The sequence below is a fragment of the Heptranchias perlo genome, chromosome 16 (genome assembly GCF_035084215.1).
Source record: "Heptranchias perlo isolate sHepPer1 chromosome 16, sHepPer1.hap1, whole genome shotgun sequence".
NCBI classification, from domain to species: Eukaryota; Metazoa; Chordata; class Chondrichthyes; order Hexanchiformes; family Hexanchidae; genus Heptranchias; species Heptranchias perlo.
The window spans coordinates 42,631,062-42,653,409 of NC_090340.1; the positions used below are offsets into that span (position 1 = coordinate 42,631,062).

A 22,348-nucleotide genomic window follows, 5' to 3' on the forward strand; every position below is an offset into this window, starting at 1 on the left:
ATAAAACCGATTTTTTAATCTGAAGTTGCAACAACATTTAAGTAAACTAAAATTCAACTCACTATACACTTTCTGTCCATTATATAAGTTGCTTTCTAAGATCTGTGATTTGGGGGGAAAAAAAGAAATTTACAGCTTATGTTTTAAAAAAAACAAACCTTACCAAAAGAATTAGAGAATTGGAAACTAATACAAGGACCTTTGTTACAGCAGGGATTACAGGACAGGGTCAGCGCGGCCTGTCAATCAAACGTGGAGCCCTTCGATATCCTCCAATAGACAGTGACTTCCGGAGAATAACCCACCAATGTCGTCGCAGCGCGGGACTAGCAGGAGGGCGGAAGTAAAATTGTGAACGAGAGAGAGAGAGAGAGCATGCGCAGCGCCAGGAGACTAGTGATAATACAACAGCGGGCAGTTAGGGTCAGTGTTTAATGTATTGCAGCAGTAGTGGGTAGATTGTTAGTAATAGCATTATTACAGCAGAAGGAGAGACTGAGTTACTATTAACACGTTATAAATTCGTACAATGACAGCAATGAGTTGGGGTTACCACAGCAGAGGGTGTCACCAATTAATATAGTTATAGCAAAGAGTTAGGTTCAGCAATTCATACAGTTGTAACAGAGAGACAGAATTAGCAATGAAGGTTGTTACAGCAGAGTGAATTTAAAATAATCAGCATTAGCATGGTGTTATACCAGAGTTAGAGCTATTATTTAATAATTGAAGCAGAAAGATGCTGAGTTAGGGTTTAACACAGTACTGAGAGAGGTAGAGGTTAATATTGTTTTATAGTAGGGAATTAATGATATAGGCAGTAAGGAAGAATGTGAAAGAAAGCTGATAACTTAAGATGGTATTTGTTTAGATTTTGTATATATCGCTGCACAGTGGCGGTGCTTTTTGTGTAAAACACAATGTCCAGTGTTACCTCCGACTATCTATCTTGTTCCCTTGGTGCAACTCAGAGAAAGACACTCTCACAATTGTTGGGTGAGTTTATACTGAATTTACAATCATTATGGTTCTTTATTTTCAAATTTGGGGCTGAATTAAAGGGACACCATCTTCATCAAACAATATGTTTGGGGAGGCAGAAGAGCATGTGTAATTTTTGTTAAAATCACTCTATATTCTCAGGTAATATGTTTTAACTGATTAACATATCACATTATGTGTTTGTATATGTACAAAACAAGTTTGGCAAACAGCTGTTCATGAGATCAGTGCCTTTATAGCACAGTAATGGAGAGACAATAATCACATGTAGCTTTAGAAATGCCTGGCTGATAACATATACAGAATGCAACTGCTTTGGTTAAGGTTCTACCCAGTATTTAATTGATGCACAAAACTTTAGTGTGGAAAGTTTCTAATGGAGAATGGTGAAGATTCTATAGCTTATGAGTGTTTCCAAGAGCTTTTCAATATTTGTAGGTGATAAACTGATTGTGGGGTGGGGGGGTCAAAACAAAACAGGAACCTACTAAAGGAGTTAGATTAAATCTGTAATTGAGCAAATCAGTGGCAGATGAAATTCACTACAAAGAAATGCAAGGTACCCCACATTAGTAGGAAAAATAGATGTCACAAACTTAGTATGGATGGTGTAGAAATTGTTAGGAATCTTACAACACCAGGTTATAGTCCAACAGTTTTATTTGAAAATCACAAGCTTTCGGAGCTTACCTCCTTCCTTACATTTGTCCACCCCAGTTCATCACTGGCATCTCCACATCATTGAAATTGTTAAAAGTGCAGCAGAAAGGCACCTGGGTGTGATAGGAGATTTGGCATTTAAAATGTCAAATCACTGGAGTAGCAATAAACAAAACAAATAGCTTAATTATAATTTTAGGTCAGTTGTGTATAATTCGGAAGATGTCCTGCTAAAGCTGTAAAATCCTTTGGCTTGACTGCACCTTGAGTATTGTGTTCAGTTTTGGTCACTAAGAAATAAGGGAAACATTTAAACTAAACTATGGAGACTGCAGAAAAGAGCTTCAAAGGATTGAGTTATGAGAAAAGACTGGAGAAACTGGAACTCTTTAGCATTGAAAGGAGGCAACTGAGACAAGACCATACAGCAGAATACAAACTATAGAAAAGTATAGATGAGCTTAATCTGGAGCACTAGTTCAAGGTATGCTGGGATACTAAAACAAGAAAAGTTTAGACATATCAGGAAGAACTTTTTTTTACATATTGAGTGATCAACACTTGGAATGGTTTTCCTGGTGGAATAGTGGAGGTAAGAACATTGGGCACATTTAAGACTCAAGGTTGGATGAGCTAAGGTGGCTCAAAGAACCTCCCTTATCTCTATTCATCTTGTCATGTGTCCTTCAGTATTCATTCGGGCATAGGCAGAATCAAATTCCAAACTTTCAGAGGATACAATCCTCCTACCCAGTGAAATTGTTGAAATTTAATTCATCTTTAAATTTAAAGAGCTGGAGCTAGTTTAGATCCTGGAACTCTGCTCTGAAATGCCATGATGGACATTCTTACTCCAGAAATATTGGCTACTACTTAATAAAAGTTCTTCAGATTTGTAATGTCAGGATATGATAATGTAGTCATGGCACAGGGATCTTGTCAATCTGCCCCTACATAAACATAGACAAGACATTTTATCTCACTCTCTTTGAAGTCATAACCTAAATTTAAACACTGGCAATACAATCTTACAAATAGCTGTTACCTGAAATAACAATTGAAATAAATGACACAAAATAATTTTCACATCTGGTAAACATGGAATTTTAGCACTGATCATATAAGTAATAAGAAATTAATATTGACTGAATTGATACTGTCTTTCGATAGTCACATTTTTCCCTCCAAAATCATTATGGTTGTAAATATATATTTTTTAGAACAGACAGTTGAATTAGAAATGTTTAATTAGTGGAGTAGTTACATTTCAATAATAACAACAAAGGAACGTGCCTTATAATGGGCAGTTAAGCTGGGATTGATGGGGAATGAAGGGAACAGAGGAAAAATAACTATTGTGTAGTCCTGCCTTGTTCAGTTTTTTTTGCTGGTCTTGGAAATTGTGATTTGTTGATGTACAGTAGTTAAGTGACTCTTAAGGAGTTCACAACATCTTTAATTTGTCCAGGTACAAGACCCCACAGGCAACGACAGAGATGCCTTTCGGAGCGTCGACTGCAAGAGACTGTGATTCGGTTTATGAGGCACCATCAGAACCTTGGTGACCTGCTCCTGGAGGTAATAGACATTTTGCAAATCTTAATTAAGCTGCTAAATTGAGAGAGAAGTACAGGAAGGTGAGCAGTGATAGTTCTTATGGGAAATGTGCATTTCCTATTGTAAGAACAGAAATTTCAATTAGAAAATAACACAAATAATTATTTTCTTTACAGGTAAATGGGTCAGTGAGTAGATGTTTATTTAATCGTGGTAAAGTTAACTCCGAGGATCAAGATGCTCATACTCCTGCCAGAGGTTCTTTTATGGGTAAGTTTATTATATAATTGCACATAGAATGTTTGTCTTTTTAAGTCTGCATTAATAATTTTAGTCATAATTTTTCTGATTGTTTTCATGCAGCAAGGACATGGGGTGCATAGACAGCCGATGTTCGCAAAAACTGACCAAATGCACAATACAATCCCTGCATAAAATGGAGCCATATATTTACTGCAACTATGCCAACCAGAAATTGTTCCTGAAGTTCACTGATCTGTAAATCTGTACAGACAAATATCACTGAGATCTCTGGAGTTCACTTTGCATATTTATGTACTAGGAAGTGAATTTCACTGGCCTAGACAATTAGAACAGGTATTATGGATATAAGGACACTAAATTATGGTCTAGTGATTCTAAACCATGATACCAGTATTTATTAGTCAGATAGACCTCACTGCAATTTAACTGTGAATCCCTGCAGTTAGGAGTGCTGAAGTGTGACTGCGTAATAGTGTGTCTAACAGCCCAGCTGAGATCAACAATAAGCTGTCAGGGAGAAAGCCAAATGAGAATGTCATCCAAGTCTAGAATTTAAACCCAGATGTCCCTGTCCAGGATGTAGTGCATTAATGGGATGTGCCACTTGCCTGCTACTCATGTTAATTTGATCACATTTAAGATGTAGTGTGTATCAAAAAATATATTTTTGCAGTAAGAAAACCACATCGGTGGGCGGACAAGTAAAATGCCTACTTAAAAATGGGAAGCTCAAAATTAAACATTTAGTCCATTTGAACATAAGAAATAGGAGCAGGAGTAGGCCAATCGGGCCCTCGAGCCTGCTCCGCCATTCAATAAGATCATAGCTGATCTTCAACCTCAACTCCACTTTCCTGCCCGATCCCCACATCCATCGATTTCCCTAGAATCCAAAAATCTACCGATCTCAGCCTTGAATATACTCAATGACCGAGCATCCACAGCCCTCTGGGGTAGAGAATTCCAAAGGTTCGCCACCCTCTGTGGAAAAAATTCCTCCTCATCTCAGTCCTAAATAGCCGACTCCTTATCCTGCGACTATACCCCTAGTTCTAGACTCTCCAGTCAGGTGAAACAGCCTATCAGCATCTACCCCGTCAAGCTCTCTAAGAATTTTATATGTTTCAATGAGATCCCCTCTCATTCTTCTAAACTCCAGAGAATATAGGCCCATTTTACTCAATCTCTCCTCGTTTACACATCCCACTAATCAATCTAGTGAACCTCCGTTGCACCGCCTCTAAGGCAAGTATATCCTTCCTTAGGTAAGGAGACCAAAACTGTATGCAGTACTCCACGTGTGGTCTCATCAAAGCCCTGTACAATTGCAGCAAGACTTCCTTACTCTTGTACTCCAACCCCCTTGCAATAAAGGCCAACATACCATTTGCCTTCCTAATTGCTTGCTGTACCTGCATGTTAAATTTGTGTTTCTTGTATGAGGACACCCAAATCTCTCTGATCACCAACATTTAATAGTTTCTCACCATTTAAAAAATATTCTGTTTTTCTATTCTTCCGATCATTTCCCCACATTATACTCTATCTGCCACCACCTTGCCCACTCACTTAACCTATCATTATCCCTTTGCAGACTGTGTGTCCTCCTCACAGCTTATTTTTCCACCTAGCTTTGTATCATCAGCAAACTTGGATACATTACACTCGGTCCCTTCATCTAAGTCATTAATATAGATTGTAAATATCTTTGGCCCAAGCACTGATCCTTGCGACACCCCACTTGTTACAGCCTGCTAACCTGAAAATGACCCATTTATCCCTACTCTCTTTTCTGTCCATTAACCAATCCTCTATCCTTGTTAATATATTACCCCCAATTCCATGAGCCCTCGCCTTGTATAACAACCTTTTATGTGGCACCTTATCGAATACCCTTTTGAAAATCCAAATAGACTACATCCACTGCTTCCTCTTTATCTACCCTGCTTGTTATATCCTCAAAAAATCCTAATATAGGAACGTAGGAACAGGAGTAGGCCATTCAGCCCCTCGTGCCTGCTCCGCCATTTGATAAGATCATGGCTGATCTGTGATCTAACTCCATATACCTCCCTTTGGCCCATATCCCTTAATACCTTTGGTTGCCAAAAAGCTATCTATCTCAGATTTAAATTTAACAATTGAGCTAGTATCAATTGCCGTTTGCAGAAGAGAGTTCCAAACTTCTACCACCCTTTGTGTGTAGAAATGTTTTCTAATCTCGCTCCTGAAAGGTCTGGCTCTAATATTTAGAGCCCCCTACTCCTAAAACCCCCAACCAGTGAAAATAGTTTCTCTCTATCCACCCTATCTGTTCCCCTTAATATCTTCTAAACTTCGATCAGATCACCCCTTAACCTTCTAAACTCTAGAGAATACAACCCCAATTTGTGTAATCTCTCCTCGTAACTTAACCCTTGAAGTCCGGGTATCATTCCAGTAAACCTACGCTGCGCTCCCTCCAAGGCCAATGTGTCCTTCCGAAGGTGCGGTGCCCAGAACTGCTCACAGTACTCCAAGTGCGGTCTAACCAGGGTTTTGTATAGCTGCAGCATAACTTCTGCCCCCTTGTACTCCAGTCCTCTAGATATAAAGGCCAACATTCCATTAGCCTTCTTGATTATTTTCTGCACCTGTTCATGACACTTCAATGATCTATGTACCTGAACCCTTAAGTCCCTTTGGACATTCACTGTTTTTAACTTTTTACCATTTAGAAAGTACCCTGTTCTATCCTTTTTTGATCCAAAGTGGATGACCTCACATTTGTCTGCATTGAATTCCATTTGCCACAGTTTTGCCCATTCACCTAATCTATCAATATCGCTTTGTAATTTTATGTTTTCATCTACACTGCTTACAATGCCACCAATCTTTGTGTCGTCGGCAAACTTAGATATGAGACTTTCTATGCCTTCATTTAAGTCGTTAATAAATATTGTGAATAATTGAGGCCCCAAGACAGATCCCTGCGGGACTCCACTAGTCACATCCTGCCAATGTGAGTACCTTCTCATTATCCCTACTCTCTGTCGCCTTTCGCTCAGCCAACTTCCTAACCAAGTCCGTACTTTTCCCTCGATTCCATGGGCTTCTATCTTAGCTAACAGTCTCTTATGTGGGACCTTATCAAATGCCTTCTGGAAGTCCATACAAATAACATCCATTGACATTCCCCTGCCCACTACTTTAGTCACCTCTTCAAAAAATTCAATCAGGTTTGTCAGGCACGACCTACCTTTCACAAATCTATGCTGGCTCTCTCTGATTAACTGAAAATTCTCGAGGTGTTCAGTCACCCTATCCTTAATTATGGACTCCAGCATTTTCCCCACAACAGATGTTAGGCTAACTGGTCTATAATTCCCCGGTTTCCCTCTCTCTCCTTTCTTAAAAAGCGGGGTGACATGTGCAATTTTCCAATCTAGATGGACAGTTCCTGAATCTAGAGAACTTTGAAAGTTTATAGTTAGGGCATCCGCAATATGCTCACCTACTTCCTTTAAAACCCTGGGATGGAAACCATCTGGTCCTGGGGATTTGTCACTCTTTAATGCTGTTATTTTCTTCATTGCTGTTGCTTTACTTATGTTAATTTTATCGAGTCCCTGTCCCTGATTCAATATTAGTTTTCTTGGGATTTCCGGCATGCTATCCTCTTTTTCTACTGTAAATACTGACGCAAAGTAATTATTCAACATGTCTGCCATTTCCCCATTGTCAATGACAATATCCCCACTTTCAGTTTTTAAGGGGCCAACACTGCTCCTGACCCCTCTCGTTTTCCTAATATAACTATAAAAGTTCTTCGTATTGGTTTTGATATTCCTTGCGAGTTCCTTTTCATACTCTCTTGCAGCTCTTACTATCTGTTTTGTGACCCTTTGTTGATCTTTGTATCCTTCCCATTCACCAGGATCTGTGCCATTTTTTGCCTTTTTGTATGCCCTTTCCTTATGTCTTATACTGTCCCTTACCTCTTTAGTTGACCATGGCTGTTTTTTTTGGCAAGTAGAGTTCTTGCCCCTCAGGAGTATAAACCGATTCTGTATCACGTTAAATGTTTCTTTAAACATTTCCCACTGATCATCAGTCGTTTTACCCATTAACAGATTTGTCCAGTTTACTGTGGATAGTCTCTGTCTCATCCCATTGAAGTTGTCCTTGCCCAAGTCTAGAATCTTAGCAGCTGATACACTTTTTTCCCTTTCAAACACTACATTGAACTCGATCATGTTATGATCACTATTGGATAGATGTTCACGCACAGTTAAGCCGTTAACTAAATCTGGTTCATTATTCATTACTAAATCTAGTATGGCTTGCCCCCTTGTTGCCTCTAGGACATACTGCTGCAGAAAACTATCCCGCACACACTCAAGAAATTCGCTACCTTTCTGACAGTTGCTAGTCTGCTTTTCCCAATCTATGTGAAGGTTAAAGTCCCCCATTAAGACCACTATGCCTTTCTTACACGCTTGTCTAATCTCTGCATTTATACAATCTAGCACTTCAGAGCTGCTGCCAGGGCTCCTATATACAACTCCCACTATAGTCTGAGATCCTTTCCTATTTCTCAATTCAACCCATAAGGTCTCTGTTGGCTGCTTACCTCTCGTTATATCCCCCTTTATCATTGAAGTGATTTCATCTCTAATCATTAAGGCTACTCCTCCCCCTCTTCCATTTTCCCTATCTCTCCTGTAGACCTTATAACCTGGTATATTTAGTTCCCAATCCTGACCATCCTGCAGCCATGTCTCTGTAATAGCTATCATGTCATACCCTCCAATTTTAATTTGAACCTGTAGTTCATTTAATTTATTCCTTATACTCTGTGCATTTGTATATAGAACTCTTAGTTGGGCCACACACACTAGCCTGACCTTCAGCTTTGATGCTGGGTTAATCGCCTTACGCCTTCTAGTTTTTACTTTATCTGTAGTGCCTAAAGTACACTTTCTTTCTGCTGCTCTATGCTTTTCCCTTTCACTTGTTCTTGAACAACTGTTTGTGCTATTTGTATTGTAAATTTCCCCTGGGTCTTCCCCTCTCTTGCTGCTCTTAACTTTACTCCTTTCTGACTCCCCACTCAGGTTCACATCCCCCTGCCACTCTAGTTTATACCTTCCCCAACTGCACTAGCAAACACCCCCGCGAGGACATTGGTCCCGGTTCTGCTCGGGTGCAACCCGTCCCGCTTGTACAGGTCCCACCTTCCCCAGAACTGGTCCCAATGTCCCAGGAATCTAAATCCCTCCCTCCTACACCATCCCCGCAGCCACGCATTCATCCTGTCTATTCTCCTGTTCCTATACTCACTAGCACGTGGCACTGGTAGTAATCCTAAGGTCACTACCTTTGAAGTCCTGCTTTTTAATTTATCCCCTAACTCCTTAAATACACCTTGCAGGACCTCATCCCTTTTTTTTAACCTATGTCATTGGTACCAATATGGACCACGACTACTGGCTGTTCACCCTCCCCCTCCAGAATGCCCTGCAGCTGCTCCGCAACATCCTTGACCCTAGCACCAGGGAGGCAACATATCATCCTGGAGTCACGTTTGCGGCCGCAGAAATGCCTCTCTGTTCCCCTTACAATTGAGTCCCCTATCACTATAGCCCTGCCACTCTTCTTCCTCCCCTCCTGTGCAGCAGAGCCACCCGTGGTGCCCCGAACTTGGCTCTTGCTGCTTTCCCCTGATAAGCCATCTCCCCCAACAGTATCCAAAGCAGAATATCTGTTTGAGAGGGAGATGGCCCCAGGGGACTCCTGCTCTACCTGCCTAGTCCTTTTACTCTGCCTGGTGGTCACCCATTTCCTTTCTGCCTGCGTAATCTTTACCTGCGGTGTGACCACCTCACTGAATGTGCTATCCACGATAGTCTCAGCATCGCGGATGCTCCACAGTGAATCTACCCGCAGCTCCAGCTCCGAAATGCGGTTAGGCAGTAGCTGCAACTGGATTCTGGTGTCAGAATGATGTGTTCTGTTTCAAGTTTTATAGCAGTTTTCAGTATACTTGACACATCTGCAGCTATAAGGATGATCAGAGCCAGTCTACTAGCTGCAGCTAAGATAAGGGACTGCCTGAAGCAGGAGTCAAACCTGCATTCATCCCTACGCCTTGTCACTGAGCATTAGGGCATGAGCATTGGAGCCACTGCACAACCCAATTAATTTTAATTTTAGGTGAGGTTGATGACATTGTTGGCTGTCTGCTATTTATTACACTTAAGTAGTTTTAAAAACCATCAGGATGCATTTGTGTTATATTGGTATATTTCAGTCTTTTAAGAAATTTGAAATATTGTTTAATGCATTTACTAATCAACGTGTTTCTTTCCTAGCCTCAGTTCTACAAGAGCAGGCTTTGCAGATGGACCTACCAGTTGGACTTTTGTCTGCCAGAGCATCCGTGGAGAAAATTCAACAAATAATGCTACTTAGGGTTACGTCCAGACGTAGTGTTATATTGGATTCTGTTCAAAGAGTAGGTGAATTTCTTTTGATCAGACAAGTATACAAATGATGGCAGTAAATGTACATTTAGAGCAGGACTGGCTAAAACTATTCTTTTAAGTTAGTCATCTACAGTGAAGTCAGGATGCCATGTGGTCCATCTGACTTTGCCACTGGTCTGATTTATTACAATATCGGTTGAACAAGTGAGAGTAGTGATTGATTTGAAATAGTTCAAGTTTCTGTTGAAAGTAGTAGGAAGGAAGGAATGTTTAGATGTTTGCCACTGTTTTGACAAAGGTTAGTTTGTGTGCCTTCCCAATGTCTAGTCCAGGGCCTTATTATCCTCCGTCTGCTATACATTCATTGGAACTGTAAGGATCTTGCTTGGGCTAGAAGGTATAGTAGATTAACAGCCTTTTCAAGTCAGGGTCCGGGGTATGAATCCAACTCTGACTGATGGAGTAAAAGTTTTTAAAAATCTGTTGGCTATAGGGGCTCTATGTGAAGTGAATTTGAGCAGTCACCAGTTCGTAGTGTCCACTCAATACAAAGCTGCCCCTGATTTGATAATATTTGACAATCTTACTCAAGTGGACGCTGGCTAGCTGGTGTGGGAAATGGAAATATCACACTGGTGCACTAGGACGTGGCTCTCCGAGGCTGGAAGCTTTTGGCACATTACCGGATCAGAGCAGAGGGAGCGTAACTCTGCAACTGTACTTGAGTGTCTAAAATAGGAACGTGCTCCATTCCCCAGCACTAACATCCCTTGCCTTGATGAGTACAGAAATTCACTAAAATACTTAGGGGAAAAAATAGGCTGTACAATGATTTCTACTGATTCTGAGCATTAATTCTGGAATAGTCTAAATGGTCAGAGTCAAAAGAGTAAAAAAAATCATAACGATTGATAAATGGAAAAAGAAACAGTTTTTAGATTTTGTTTCTTAAATCAACAATAAATAATCTAGGGTAGTAGAAACTGATCACTATCTATAAAACAAAAGGATAAAATGGGCACTCTATAACACAACAAAACTGAAAGATGTCAATTTTCATTTTTTAGATGCCACTGTTCACTAACACTGATTCATTCATATTATTCCAGTGTATGCTTGCCTGTTTACTTCAGAGTATGCAAGAACTGTTGTCCTCTAGCATGTTCAGCCGACTGCAATTCAGTAAGGAGATTTGGAAAGCAAAGGTGAGAAAAAAGGTCCAGTGTGATATAATTATGGGGTCACAACTATAGTTGTATCTCTGTTGGGAACACATATCTGAACCTGATGTGTTAATGGTGAATTTGAGACAATTTACATAGACTGTGATAGAAACGTATCTGATTTTTATGGAAAATATCAAATTTGTCAAACTGTACTTAATCCAGGCTAAATTCTATTGTAGTGTTGCGAACTCACGATGACACAATAGTGCAACAGAATTTATAATGAATGTTTCAAGAAGCATTTCATATTTTCATTTATATCATCTTTACTAAGGGTTGAGTGAAGAGTTTATTTCTTTAAATTGCTTTTGTTGGCCTTAAAATAACCAACCAAGAAAATTAAGGTGTTGCAGACTGGCCTAAATGAGGATTGTGTCCAACCTAATCTTAGTCCAGCTGTTCATTGCATGAGGTGTTCTCCTGGTATTGTCATTGGTTGCACAGACTTTTTTTGACTTAACTGTTGATTGCTAGAGATAGCTGTTCAGTGTAAATAATAGAATATTTTGTACTGAAAATTCACAATTCTCTCAGATTCAGTACTGCAAAAAGCTCAATGCTTAGGGCTTTCCACTTCTTCCATTAAAACAGAATATAAAACAGCTCTTTCCTGTGCAAACTGATGTTTAGGTATTCAGATGTTCATGCTGCTATGTGAGTTTTTAATTCCATTTAAAAGACTTCTATATAAAGTAGTCTTGTCACATTTATAAAATGCTCTTTTAAGGACAGAAGGCTACTATGACACTCCTAAACATTACAAATTTTAGAATGAAAAATATTCATGAATGCTCTGTGGAGCTCTCTTTCCTTGCCTGCTGAATTTATTCCATATTCTAGCTCTTCAAAAGGCTTCCCTGTGAGAAAAACTGCAGGCTAACAATGTTTCTGTGGCTGATAGTTTTGGTTGGGGTTAAATTCAGAAGGTATGCCTTTGCCAGATAGGTAGTGGTAGCACATGCTGCAAGGCCAATTATAGTAGTATTGAGCAGCTGGAGTAAATATCTCAAGATTAAATACTGTAGCAATTTCATCAGAATGCAAGATTGTATAATGGACTGGATTTTGCTGTGAGTGGCAAATGAATGGCGCCTGCCATTTGTTAGACTTGCACTTACCTATAGACTTTCTATGAGCTTTTGCACAGCAAGTTACTATAAGTTAGAGATCCATTCAGCGTCTTGGACCTGTGTGAACAGGGCAAGCAACAGTGTAACAAGTAACCAATCAAGATTGAAGAATCATTAATGAGCAGCGCATATACTAAACCAGGAAGTGTCAGTTAGAATAGTGAATTCATTGACAAATCAGGTACTGTAAGTGAAATAAAGAGGGAAAGAAATATTGGATTAAGAGACATAGATAAAAGAGACAGTAAGAAAAAAAATTATATAATAATTAAAAGCTGAAGGAATGAGACTCCACGCTTGTAAAAGTTAATTTTCAGTGCCAGAGAGGTTCCATGGCAATAATTAAGACTTACCACACTGTTAAAAGGGTACTTGCACTGGAATGGACAAAATCTAACATTTTCTGGTGAGTGTAGTCCATATCTACGACATCAGCACAGGAACTTCATGCCATTCAATTCATTTGAATGCTGAGTCAGCCGGTGAGATTCCATTTTCGCGCAGCTTTTGGAGCAGCTGGGTATCTTGGGCAGCAACTTCCCGATTTCCACGTTTAACTGCACATGTGCGGTCTCTGGAAGTTACTGTTCGATTTGTAAATAAATAACGGTGAACGCTGTTAGCCTCACCGTTATTTTTACAGAATTGACATTAAGGCAGCATTTGACCAAATGTGGCATCAAGGATCCCTAGTAAAATTGAAGTCATTGGGAATCGAGGAAAACTCTCCAGTGGCTGGAGTCATACCTAGCACAAAGGAAGATGGTCGTGGGTGTTGGAGCCCAATCATCTCAGCCCCAGGATATCGCTGCAGGAGTTCCTCAGGGCAGTATCCTATGACCAACCATCTCCAGCTGCTTCATCAATGACTTGCCCTCCATCATAAGGTCAGAAATGGATGTTTGCTGATGATTGCACAGTGTTCAGTTCCACTTGCAACCCCTCAGATAATGAAGCCAGTCTGTGCCCATATGCAGCAAGACCTGGACAAAATCCAGGCTTCGGCTGATAAGTTGCAAGTAACATTCGTGCCAGACAATGACCATCTCCAATAAGAGAGAGTCTAACCACTTCCCTTTGACATTCAACGGCATTACCATCACCGAATCTCGCACTATCAACATCCTGAGGGTCACCATTGACCAGAAATTTAACTGGACCATACTGTGGCTGCAAGAACAGGTCAAAGGCTGGGTGTTCTGCAGCGAGTGACTCACCTCCTGACTCCTCAAAGCCTTTCCACCATCTACAAGGCACAAGTCAAGAGTGTGATGGAATACTCTCCACTTGCCTGGATGAGTGCAGCTCCAACAACACTCAAGAAGCTCGACACCATCCAGGACAAAGCAGCCTGCTTGATTGGTATGCCATCCACCACCTTAAACATTCACTCCCTCCACCACCGGCGCACCGTGGCTGCAGTGTGTACCATTTACAAGATGTACTGCAGCAACTTGCCAAGGCTTCTTCGACAGCACCTCCCAAACCCGCGACCTCTACCAGCTAGTAGGACAAGGGCAGCAGGCGCATGGGAACAACACCACCTGCACGTTCTCCTCCCAATCACGCACTATCCTGACTTGGAAATATATCGCCGTTCCTTCATCGTTGCTGGGTCAAAATCCTAGAACTCCCTACCTAACAGCACTGTGGGAGAACCTCCACCACATGGACTGCAGCGGTTCAAGGCGGCGGCTCACCACCACCTTCCCAAGGGCAATTAGGGATGGACAATAAATGCTGGCCTTGCCAGCATTGCCCACATCCCATGAATGAATTAAAAAAAAAATCCGGCCCCCTATGTTCTGTGACAAAAAGTTTGCTCGACATGAAATGAAGTGCAGTTATGCTGATCAATCATCTGATTTTGTTAGTGGTTTTGTTTGGTCTGTGTGCTTCACTTTCTATTGCCATTTGTGTTAAGTAAAACGTACAGTGGACTAAACTAAAATATCTGTTTATCCTGCTATGATATATTCCCTATTGTAATGTCATCTCCTGTTCATCAGTTCCAAGTTTATTTCTCAACACAAATTTAGTTCTAAAACTTTGTTTTGCTATTTTCCTGCCCGTGGATAGAGTTATAAATAGAAGCGTATTCATTTTAAAATTTTTTATTACCGTTATTCTTTGGTTACAGATGTTGACTTATTTTCTAGTTTACGGTGTACCAGGCACAGAATACCTAGTACATTCGCATGATAAGTGCTATTGCTGATGGAGACAATATAATTTTTCTTTTATATAGGAACTACCCACACTGGAAGTTGTTTGGCATTTGCAGAAGGAGAACATTGTGAGCCTTGAAGAGCTGGTAGCGAGGTACGTCGGTCGAAGAAATAAATAGCTTTCTGTGTCCCATTAACAGTGATTGGCAGTATGGTGGCAACATTGCTGAGTGGCTGGTTGTCATGTGAGGACGTGCAGATCATTTTCAGGTGGGATTTGTAGAAAGAGAAAATTGAGTTGTGTTAGGAGCTTAGAACAACTGTAGGGGTGGATGGAAAGGCGATGACACAAAGAGGTATCCTTGGTTCTTCTTTAGCACCTCATTATTTGTGCTATTCCATATACCTTCCCTTTTGTACCTGGTCTTTCCTTTTTTCTCTTTAAATTAGCATGTGCTGTGCTCCATCTCGCTTTTCGAGAATTTGCTATGTGCCCACAGCAGCCACATTTGTGTTGCTTCTTTTTATGATCCTATTTTGTCACCTCAGTGTGGTAGCTGATAGGTTTCTTTGTTGCCATTCAGTTTTGTAAAATTACCTTTTTTGTACTAATGTGTATGGTTCCAATTTTTATATGTTTAGATGTAGGGTATTAATTGTAAACCCTTGATAGGTGAGAGGCAACTTTACCACCTCTTTTTAAAATATTCTGACTTCATCACACACTGCATGACATGAATAAAAGTACTTGTGCTCCTGTTGGGTATGTGGTATTGAATCACCCGTGGCTCAGATTGGTGCTCACCTTATATATCCTAGTCCCTAATTTTTCCCACATAATAAAAGTGCATTGATGTCCTGAGCCGGCAGCTGTTTCAGATTGCCTCAAATTATTATCCTCAATCTGCGCAGAAAGGAGACAAGTATTTGGTGATGTTCTATCAAAACATTTCTCCAATTGATCATATTCAGGAATCATTGATAGTACAGAACTGTTTGTCTTTATTCAAGTGTACCATCTCTACAATTCCATTTTTTTCACGGTAACATTTAAGTTCATGATAAAACTTTAACCGTTTAATTTAGAGTATAATTTTTCTCCCTTTTGCCTCTAAGTATCTATTGGCTTGTTTTGTATTTTCTAATTTTCCTGTGCCCCTCACTCTCTCTTTCTGTTTGTCTTCGGTATATACAATAAATTGGTTTTATTTTTTTAAAGAAAGTATTACTGCTGTGATTTTTTTGATATCCGTATTGGGGCTTCACTCTAAATTTATGTTGGGGGGTGGAGGAGACCACATTTTGCCACGACTCTTGGCCTCAACCTCCAGGAGTGGCAGCGGTTAGGGCTGGAGCGATGGGAAGCAGCTGAAGTGTTGCCTGAAACTGGCCAGCCAGAGGTTTAGCCATGGGAGAGGAGAACAAGGAACTGTCATGATGATATACCACTGCATTTTCTTTTGGTAGATTTTTTTTTTACAAAATCATTACATAATTTTATAGTATCAATAGAAAATTGCAGAGGATCCTTTATTCAAAGCTACCAGATGAATGTAAACGTCCTAATCTGATGTTTAAAACCATACTTGCGAGCTGACTGGAGAAGAAGTCCTGATTTTCTGCTCTGTGAACAGTAACCCTGATGTGACTGCTGTGGTATGCTGGCTCTTCAGTGATCTGTGCCTCGTTTGCTTGGGGTCTGAGGATCAACACCAGCATGAAGATATACAGAGGGAGATACTATCAGGTAGGGAGAATGGTTGAAATACTAAACATTTCAAAATGCAGTTTATGCAAAACACTCAATCTTCTAAATTAGTTAAAGGCAAAAAATGTACTTTTATACTGAATTAAATTGTCAACTAAAGTGCCCTTAGGTATATTAGGTAGTCATTTTAATCATTTGTATGCTTACTTTAGTGTATCTCAGTTTATTCATTGGGCCCTGCCATTGTAAGCATTTTGTTACTATAACTAGTATCCATTGGATGAGTAATGTCATGTGGCATCTTTGCAGAAGTACTGACTATTGTGGCATGGTGGGAGCTGGCAATCTACAATGAAGGAACCTAAAGAATCACCTTTGCACACTCTGCAAATACTCCAGTATTGTGGCCTTATAAAAGTGCTGCTTCCTGTAAAAGCTATATATCTGTCCTTTGAATTTTTGCAGGTTTGATGCTGCTGAAGTGCCTTTGTTTACATAGTTACACATCTACTTTGAGCAGTTGCATTGCCTGTGGATGCATTGCTTCATTTTCATAGAAGTAACTTAGGATCTTGCACTGATATTATGTTGAAGGCATCTTAGAACAGGTTTTTTTACATTCACTATATTCAATTTTTCCTGCATTAAAAGTGCTACTGTACAGTTTTCACTTACTGTAAGAAAATGAATATCTACTGTTTGCAGATTGATATGAACTAAACAGTGCATTTCAATATAAAACTTAAACTGACTCAAGAATTAGAAAAACAGTTGACCAAACAGCAACAAAACCATTGGCCTGGAATTTCCTGGAACTTTTCGGCGAGTGGAGTGTGCCAAGGAAACACGTGCATAATTGATTTACATTGGTTTTACACCAAAACTTTGCTTGATCGTTTGCTCCACTTGAGATATATCTGCCAAAACCCTCCAGCTCATTTGCATAGTCCCACCCCCTTGCTAAAGACCAGCACATGGCAGTTTCCTGCATTTATGCTTGTTTAATGCCGGTTTTTGCATTTCAGTGTTGACAAATGAGCTCTGCCGGTAATATTTGTGTAAGTTCCCATCGACAAGATTGGCGCAGAAACCGGTGTAAATTTCGGCATGATTTCTGCGTAAGTGCGATCCAGGAAATTCTTGGCCATTGACCCAGTAGTGTTGGACAGCTAATAGATAGAAGCTTAATCCAATTCATTACATTTCCTCTGGTGATGAAGTTGCCAACCATGGCGTGGTTTCTGGTCAAGGCATCTTCATCCACCATGAAGAAAGACTTCTTGGCAGATCAACTGAGAAGTTGCATTGGTAAGGGTCAATGTGTCTAGGTGTTTGGGGATTGTAGTATTATACTGACCTGTTGTCTTCATTTTACATTGTAAGATTCTGTTTCTATTCACCTGTATTGGAAAAAATAATTGCAGTAATGTATCTTAATGTATTTTTTCAACTAAGCTTCATGAACTTTCATGCAGGTAAAAAGAAATCAAGAAAATGATCAAGAATTGTAGTAGGTGAAAAACAGAAAATGCTAGCAATACACAGCAGCTCTGTTCAGGCAAAGAATGTACACCCCGAACATTTCCCCATCTTTTCTCTCCAGATGCTGACAACTTTGTTCTGTGTTTCCTGCATTTTCTGTTTTTATTTCTGAATTCCAGCATTTGTTTTTGTTTTCATCTCCATAGCTGTAGTAATTCTGATTGCCTGTTTCTCAGTTGTGGTTACTTAATATTATTTTGTCTTTTCAGATATTGTGACTGTATTAGTGAGAAATGGATTTCAGGAACTGAATGTTGTGGAGTTGGATCCTAAGGTGCAGCAGTTTCCACAGGTGAGGATAATACGGATGTTACACCTTCACTGGGACCCAGAGTTACTAGTTGAGGTCTGCAGTGTTTGTACCATTGCAGACTGCAGATCTTTTAAATCCAGAACGAGAACATTAGGAGACTGAATTCAAACCACCACTCAATATGCTGGTTGGCTATTATTTATTAACTTAATACATGCAAAAGTATTCTCACTGTAACATGGAGTATGTTATTTTTCATCACCTCTTATTAGTCTATCACAACCTTTATCCAGTGTCATAATATTGCAAAACATGCCCTGTTCCTATCACATATCGTCAAGCTCCATACAAGTGCTTAGTAGCCATGGTGATGCAGTGCTGAAAGAGACAAACTCTGACAAACAATACTATGTATACAATTCTGTGTTCAATTTCACAGTATGAAATATTCTCATATACAGAAGTACCTTTTTATCTCCTTTTTCGAAACTGTGCACTAGTCTGAATTAGCCAGTGTGAATAACATTCTATGTTCTGTTGTAAGGAGGTGCTGGAAGGCAGACAAGGTTAAGTCAGTTTTCTCCCCAAAATTCAAATGCCTCCACCTCCCCAAAAGCATTATCATTCTTAAAAAAAAAAAAATTGCTAAAAGTTAGTAACATATTGGTATATAGGATTGTTATGCTGGAAGAGAAAATATGGCCTGCAAAGAGATTTTTTTGAGAAAGGTATACTTTTTTTTGGTGCAGATTTTTACACAGTTATCATTTGTGTCTCAATGCTAACTTCAAAAAAAAAGTATCCCTTTGGTGCACATTTACACTAAATAGTACAGTAGTTTCTGGGCTATCAGTCCTTCACTTCTCAGGGTAGAGACTACTGTAGTAGAAGCCATATCAAGGAGAATATCTCATTTACTTTTCCCAGCACTGAAGCTCAATTATGTCCCAGGACAAAAATAGTGATCAAGAATAATGTCTTCAGCAGGATAGCTGCAAATGCCTGGAATAGATTTATAATTTTGAAATTATACTGCTTTACTGAAATGGTCTTGCTCTCCTCCTTACTAATAGATCTGTTTTGGAGTGTTGGACAGAATGCTTTCATGTAAGTAGAGTTCATTATCTATACACATATTGTGGTTTTAGGATAGGTAGCAATTAAATGACTGCTATAATGTTTGATGTAAAATATGTTATTTCTATGGTTCTAATTGACTGTTAATAATATACCTAATATGGCTGTTTATTTGAAAATTGCAATAAAGAGAAAGATGAATGTGGTCATGTCAAAATTCAGAGGTTTCTATAAAATGTTGTACTTTCAAACGCTCAGAATCCCTGTTACTCGAGCTGTTCAAAGCACCATGTGGTGACCAAGCAAAATGCCATATTCAATTCTGTCTCAACCACTCACCTTTTAGTTTGGCAGTTCTGTAACTAAGGTTTCCTCCATGTCAGTCTCCTGGATAGTAATTTCCTGACCACAATGCAACTCTCCATTTACCAAGGTATGCCCACCCCAAACCTCTGATTAGAAAATTTTCTCTCATACTATAAAATCTCCATTCAGTTTTTCAATAATCTGTTCAGAGTTTTGCTTTTAACAGTAGCACTGACTCTCATTCCATTGCTTTTGTTTTGTCATGAGCTATATCAACCTGTCTCTAAAGAAGTACTAGACCATATAGTTTATAGTCTGCTGGTCTAATATTAATTTTCAACAGCCCAGAGCCATTTTTTTTCTGGATAGTATGTATACATTGCACACAATTCTCCCTGTTGAGGCTGTACTACTTATGGTCTGATGACAGATGAAGAATTGTGATGCTGGTTAGCTCCTTTCAAAATTGTACTTGAGGAAAAATTGCAAGTAAAATAATATGTTTCTTTTGTTGTCATTTAGCAATTCTACACCAAGACAGTAATTCCTGAGAGCATTTTTCCTGTGAAAGTCTTTCCTGATCAAAATCACAAATGACATCTTCTGTGACCGTGGGGCTTTTTCTCCTCTTATCCTCCTCGACCTCTGCAGCTTTTGACATGCTCAACCACATCTTCTTCCTTAAATGTCTCTCTGTTGTTCAGCTCAGTTTGACTGCTGTCACTTCTTTCCACTCTTATCTATTGAATCATAGCCAGAATATTTCCAGCAATGGCTTCTCTTCCTGTCCCTATACCGTTCCTCTCGAGTCCCCCAAGGATCTATCCTTGGCCCCCTCTTCCTCATCTACATGCTTCCTCTTAGTGATATCGTGTGAAGGTATAGGATCAGCTTCCACATGTATGCTAATGATACCCAATTCTACCACTCCACTACCTGTCTTGATCCCTTCACTGCCTCTGTGCTATCAGACTGCGTATCCAATATCCAGCCTTGGATGAGCCGCAGTTTCCTTCATTTAAATATTGGGAAGACAGAAGCAATCACCTTCGGCCTATGCCACAAACTTTGTACCTCTGCCACCGATTCTAACTCCCTCCCAGACACTGTCTCAGGTTCAACAAAACTGATTGCCACCTCAGTGTCCTATTCAACTCCAAGCTGAGTTTCCGACCCCATATCCTCTCCATCACGAAAGCCGCCTACTTTTCTTTCTGTAACATCATCCGCCTGCACCCTGCCTCAGCCAATCTGCTGCTGAAACTTTCATCCATGCCGTTGTCACCTCAAGACTCGACCAATCCAGTGCACTCCTGGCCAGCCTTCCATCCTCCATGATCTGTAAACTTCAGTTCATCCAAATCTCTGCTGCCTGTATCCTATCTTGCATTGATTGTCCTGCTCACACATCACTCCTGGCCTTGATGACCCACATTGGCTCCAGGTCCTCCAATGCCTCCCACTTTAAAATTCTCATCCTGGTGTTAAAATCCTTTACTGCCTCTTCCGTCTCTATTTCTCCTCCACCCTACAACCACCCCCCTTCCTAGGACACTCCACTCCCCCAACTCTGGCCTTTTATGAGTCCCCCACTTCACCCCAGTATTGACAGCTATTCCTACAGCCACCTGGGTGCCATACTCTGGAATTTCTTCCCTAAGTCAAGACAGGAGATCAGTACACCTCCCTTTCCTCCTTTTAAGACCCTCCTTAAAACCCGCCTCTTTGACCAAGTTTTTGATCACCCCTCCTAATATAATTTTCTTTGGCTCAGTGTCTGTTGTCTGATTACACCTTTGTGAGGTGCCTTGGGATGTTTTTCTATGCTAAAGGCTCTATAAATGTAAATGATTGTTGTTGATGCCATTAAGCACTGTGAAAGTCTGTTCCTGTTTCATGCAAATGTACCCCATGTTCAGGGTTATTTGTTATTGACTTTCCTCTCTTCCAGGGTTGCTGGATAACGTGTGTAAGGAAAGAGAAAAAGAAGAGTCTTCTGGTCAGAAAGCAATTCAATTCTGGTATGTGCAAATGTCTACAAGTTCTCTAATTTGTTCATGACTTGGTCAGTACTGGTAGCAGTTGGCCCCAAACTGCAGGCATAGTGGTTCAGAGTATGGCATTCTTTCGCAAAGTTTCTGTCTTTTTTTATTCCTCTCGAATTTTCTCTGCTCTCCTCTCCTGAATGTGTTGTCTGCCTCACTGAGGTAAAGTTCCATGGACAGCGATCACTGTTTTCCCAACTGTCTATGATTCATGTGTGAGGTGAGTGCTGGCTGGCTAGATGACTACAGAGGACATCACAGTGGCAACTGATCCTGTCCTTACCTGATAGCCACATATATGTATATATTTACATATATGAAGGTTTACTCTATACTAGATTGATTCCTGGGATGAGAGGGTTGTCCTGTGAGGAGAGATTGAGTAGAATGGGTTACACTGTCTGGAGTTTAGAAAAATCAGAGGTGATCTCAATGAAATGTATAAAATTCTGAGGGGGCTTGACAGAGTAAACGCTGAGAGGTTGTTTCCCCTGGCTGGTGAGTCTAGAACAAGGGGGCATATCCTCAGGATAAAGGGTCGGCCATTTAAGACTGAAATGAGGAGGAATTTCTTCACTTGGAGGGTTTGAATCTTTTGAATTCTCTGCCCAGAGGGCTGTGGATGCTCAGTTGTTGAATATGTTCAAGGATGAGATCGATAGATTTTTGGGGTCTAGGGGAATCAAGGGATATGGGGATCGGGCGGGAAAATGGACTTGAGGTTGAATATCAGCCATGATCTTACTGAATGGCGGAGCAGGCTCATGGGGCCTGGGACAAGTTGTGATTAAAATTTCCCAGAATAGATGGTTCAGCCACCTAATTGGTTTAAAAATCTGTTTCAATTCAGTTCTTTCTAAAATTCTGGTATGTGACTGCCGTTCCTAACCTAAACGATGGATTATACAGTTACAAGAAATATAACAAGATCATGAGACCTTCT

General features: G+C 40.2%; 1 protein-coding gene across 1 annotated transcript in view; it reads left to right on the forward strand.

Annotated features, from left to right (window-relative positions):
- Window positions 1-423: 423 nt before the first annotated feature.
- The window catches only part of LOC137333715 (Fanconi anemia group A protein-like), a 79,383-nt gene continuing 57,458 nt past the window's right edge, over window positions 424-22,348 (forward strand). Inside the window, exons 1-10 of the mRNA XM_067998023.1 lie at window positions 424-996; window positions 3,131-3,240; window positions 3,396-3,489; window positions 9,837-9,979; window positions 11,060-11,155; window positions 14,555-14,628; window positions 16,109-16,221; window positions 17,934-18,016; window positions 19,051-19,084; window positions 21,312-21,381. Of these exons, the coding sequence (XP_067854124.1) occupies window positions 921-996; window positions 3,131-3,240; window positions 3,396-3,489; window positions 9,837-9,979; window positions 11,060-11,155; window positions 14,555-14,628; window positions 16,109-16,221; window positions 17,934-18,016; window positions 19,051-19,084; window positions 21,312-21,381 (893 nt within the window). The 5' untranslated portion in view covers window positions 424-920. The remainder of the gene's footprint in view (window positions 997-3,130; window positions 3,241-3,395; window positions 3,490-9,836; window positions 9,980-11,059; window positions 11,156-14,554; window positions 14,629-16,108; window positions 16,222-17,933; window positions 18,017-19,050; window positions 19,085-21,311; window positions 21,382-22,348) is intronic.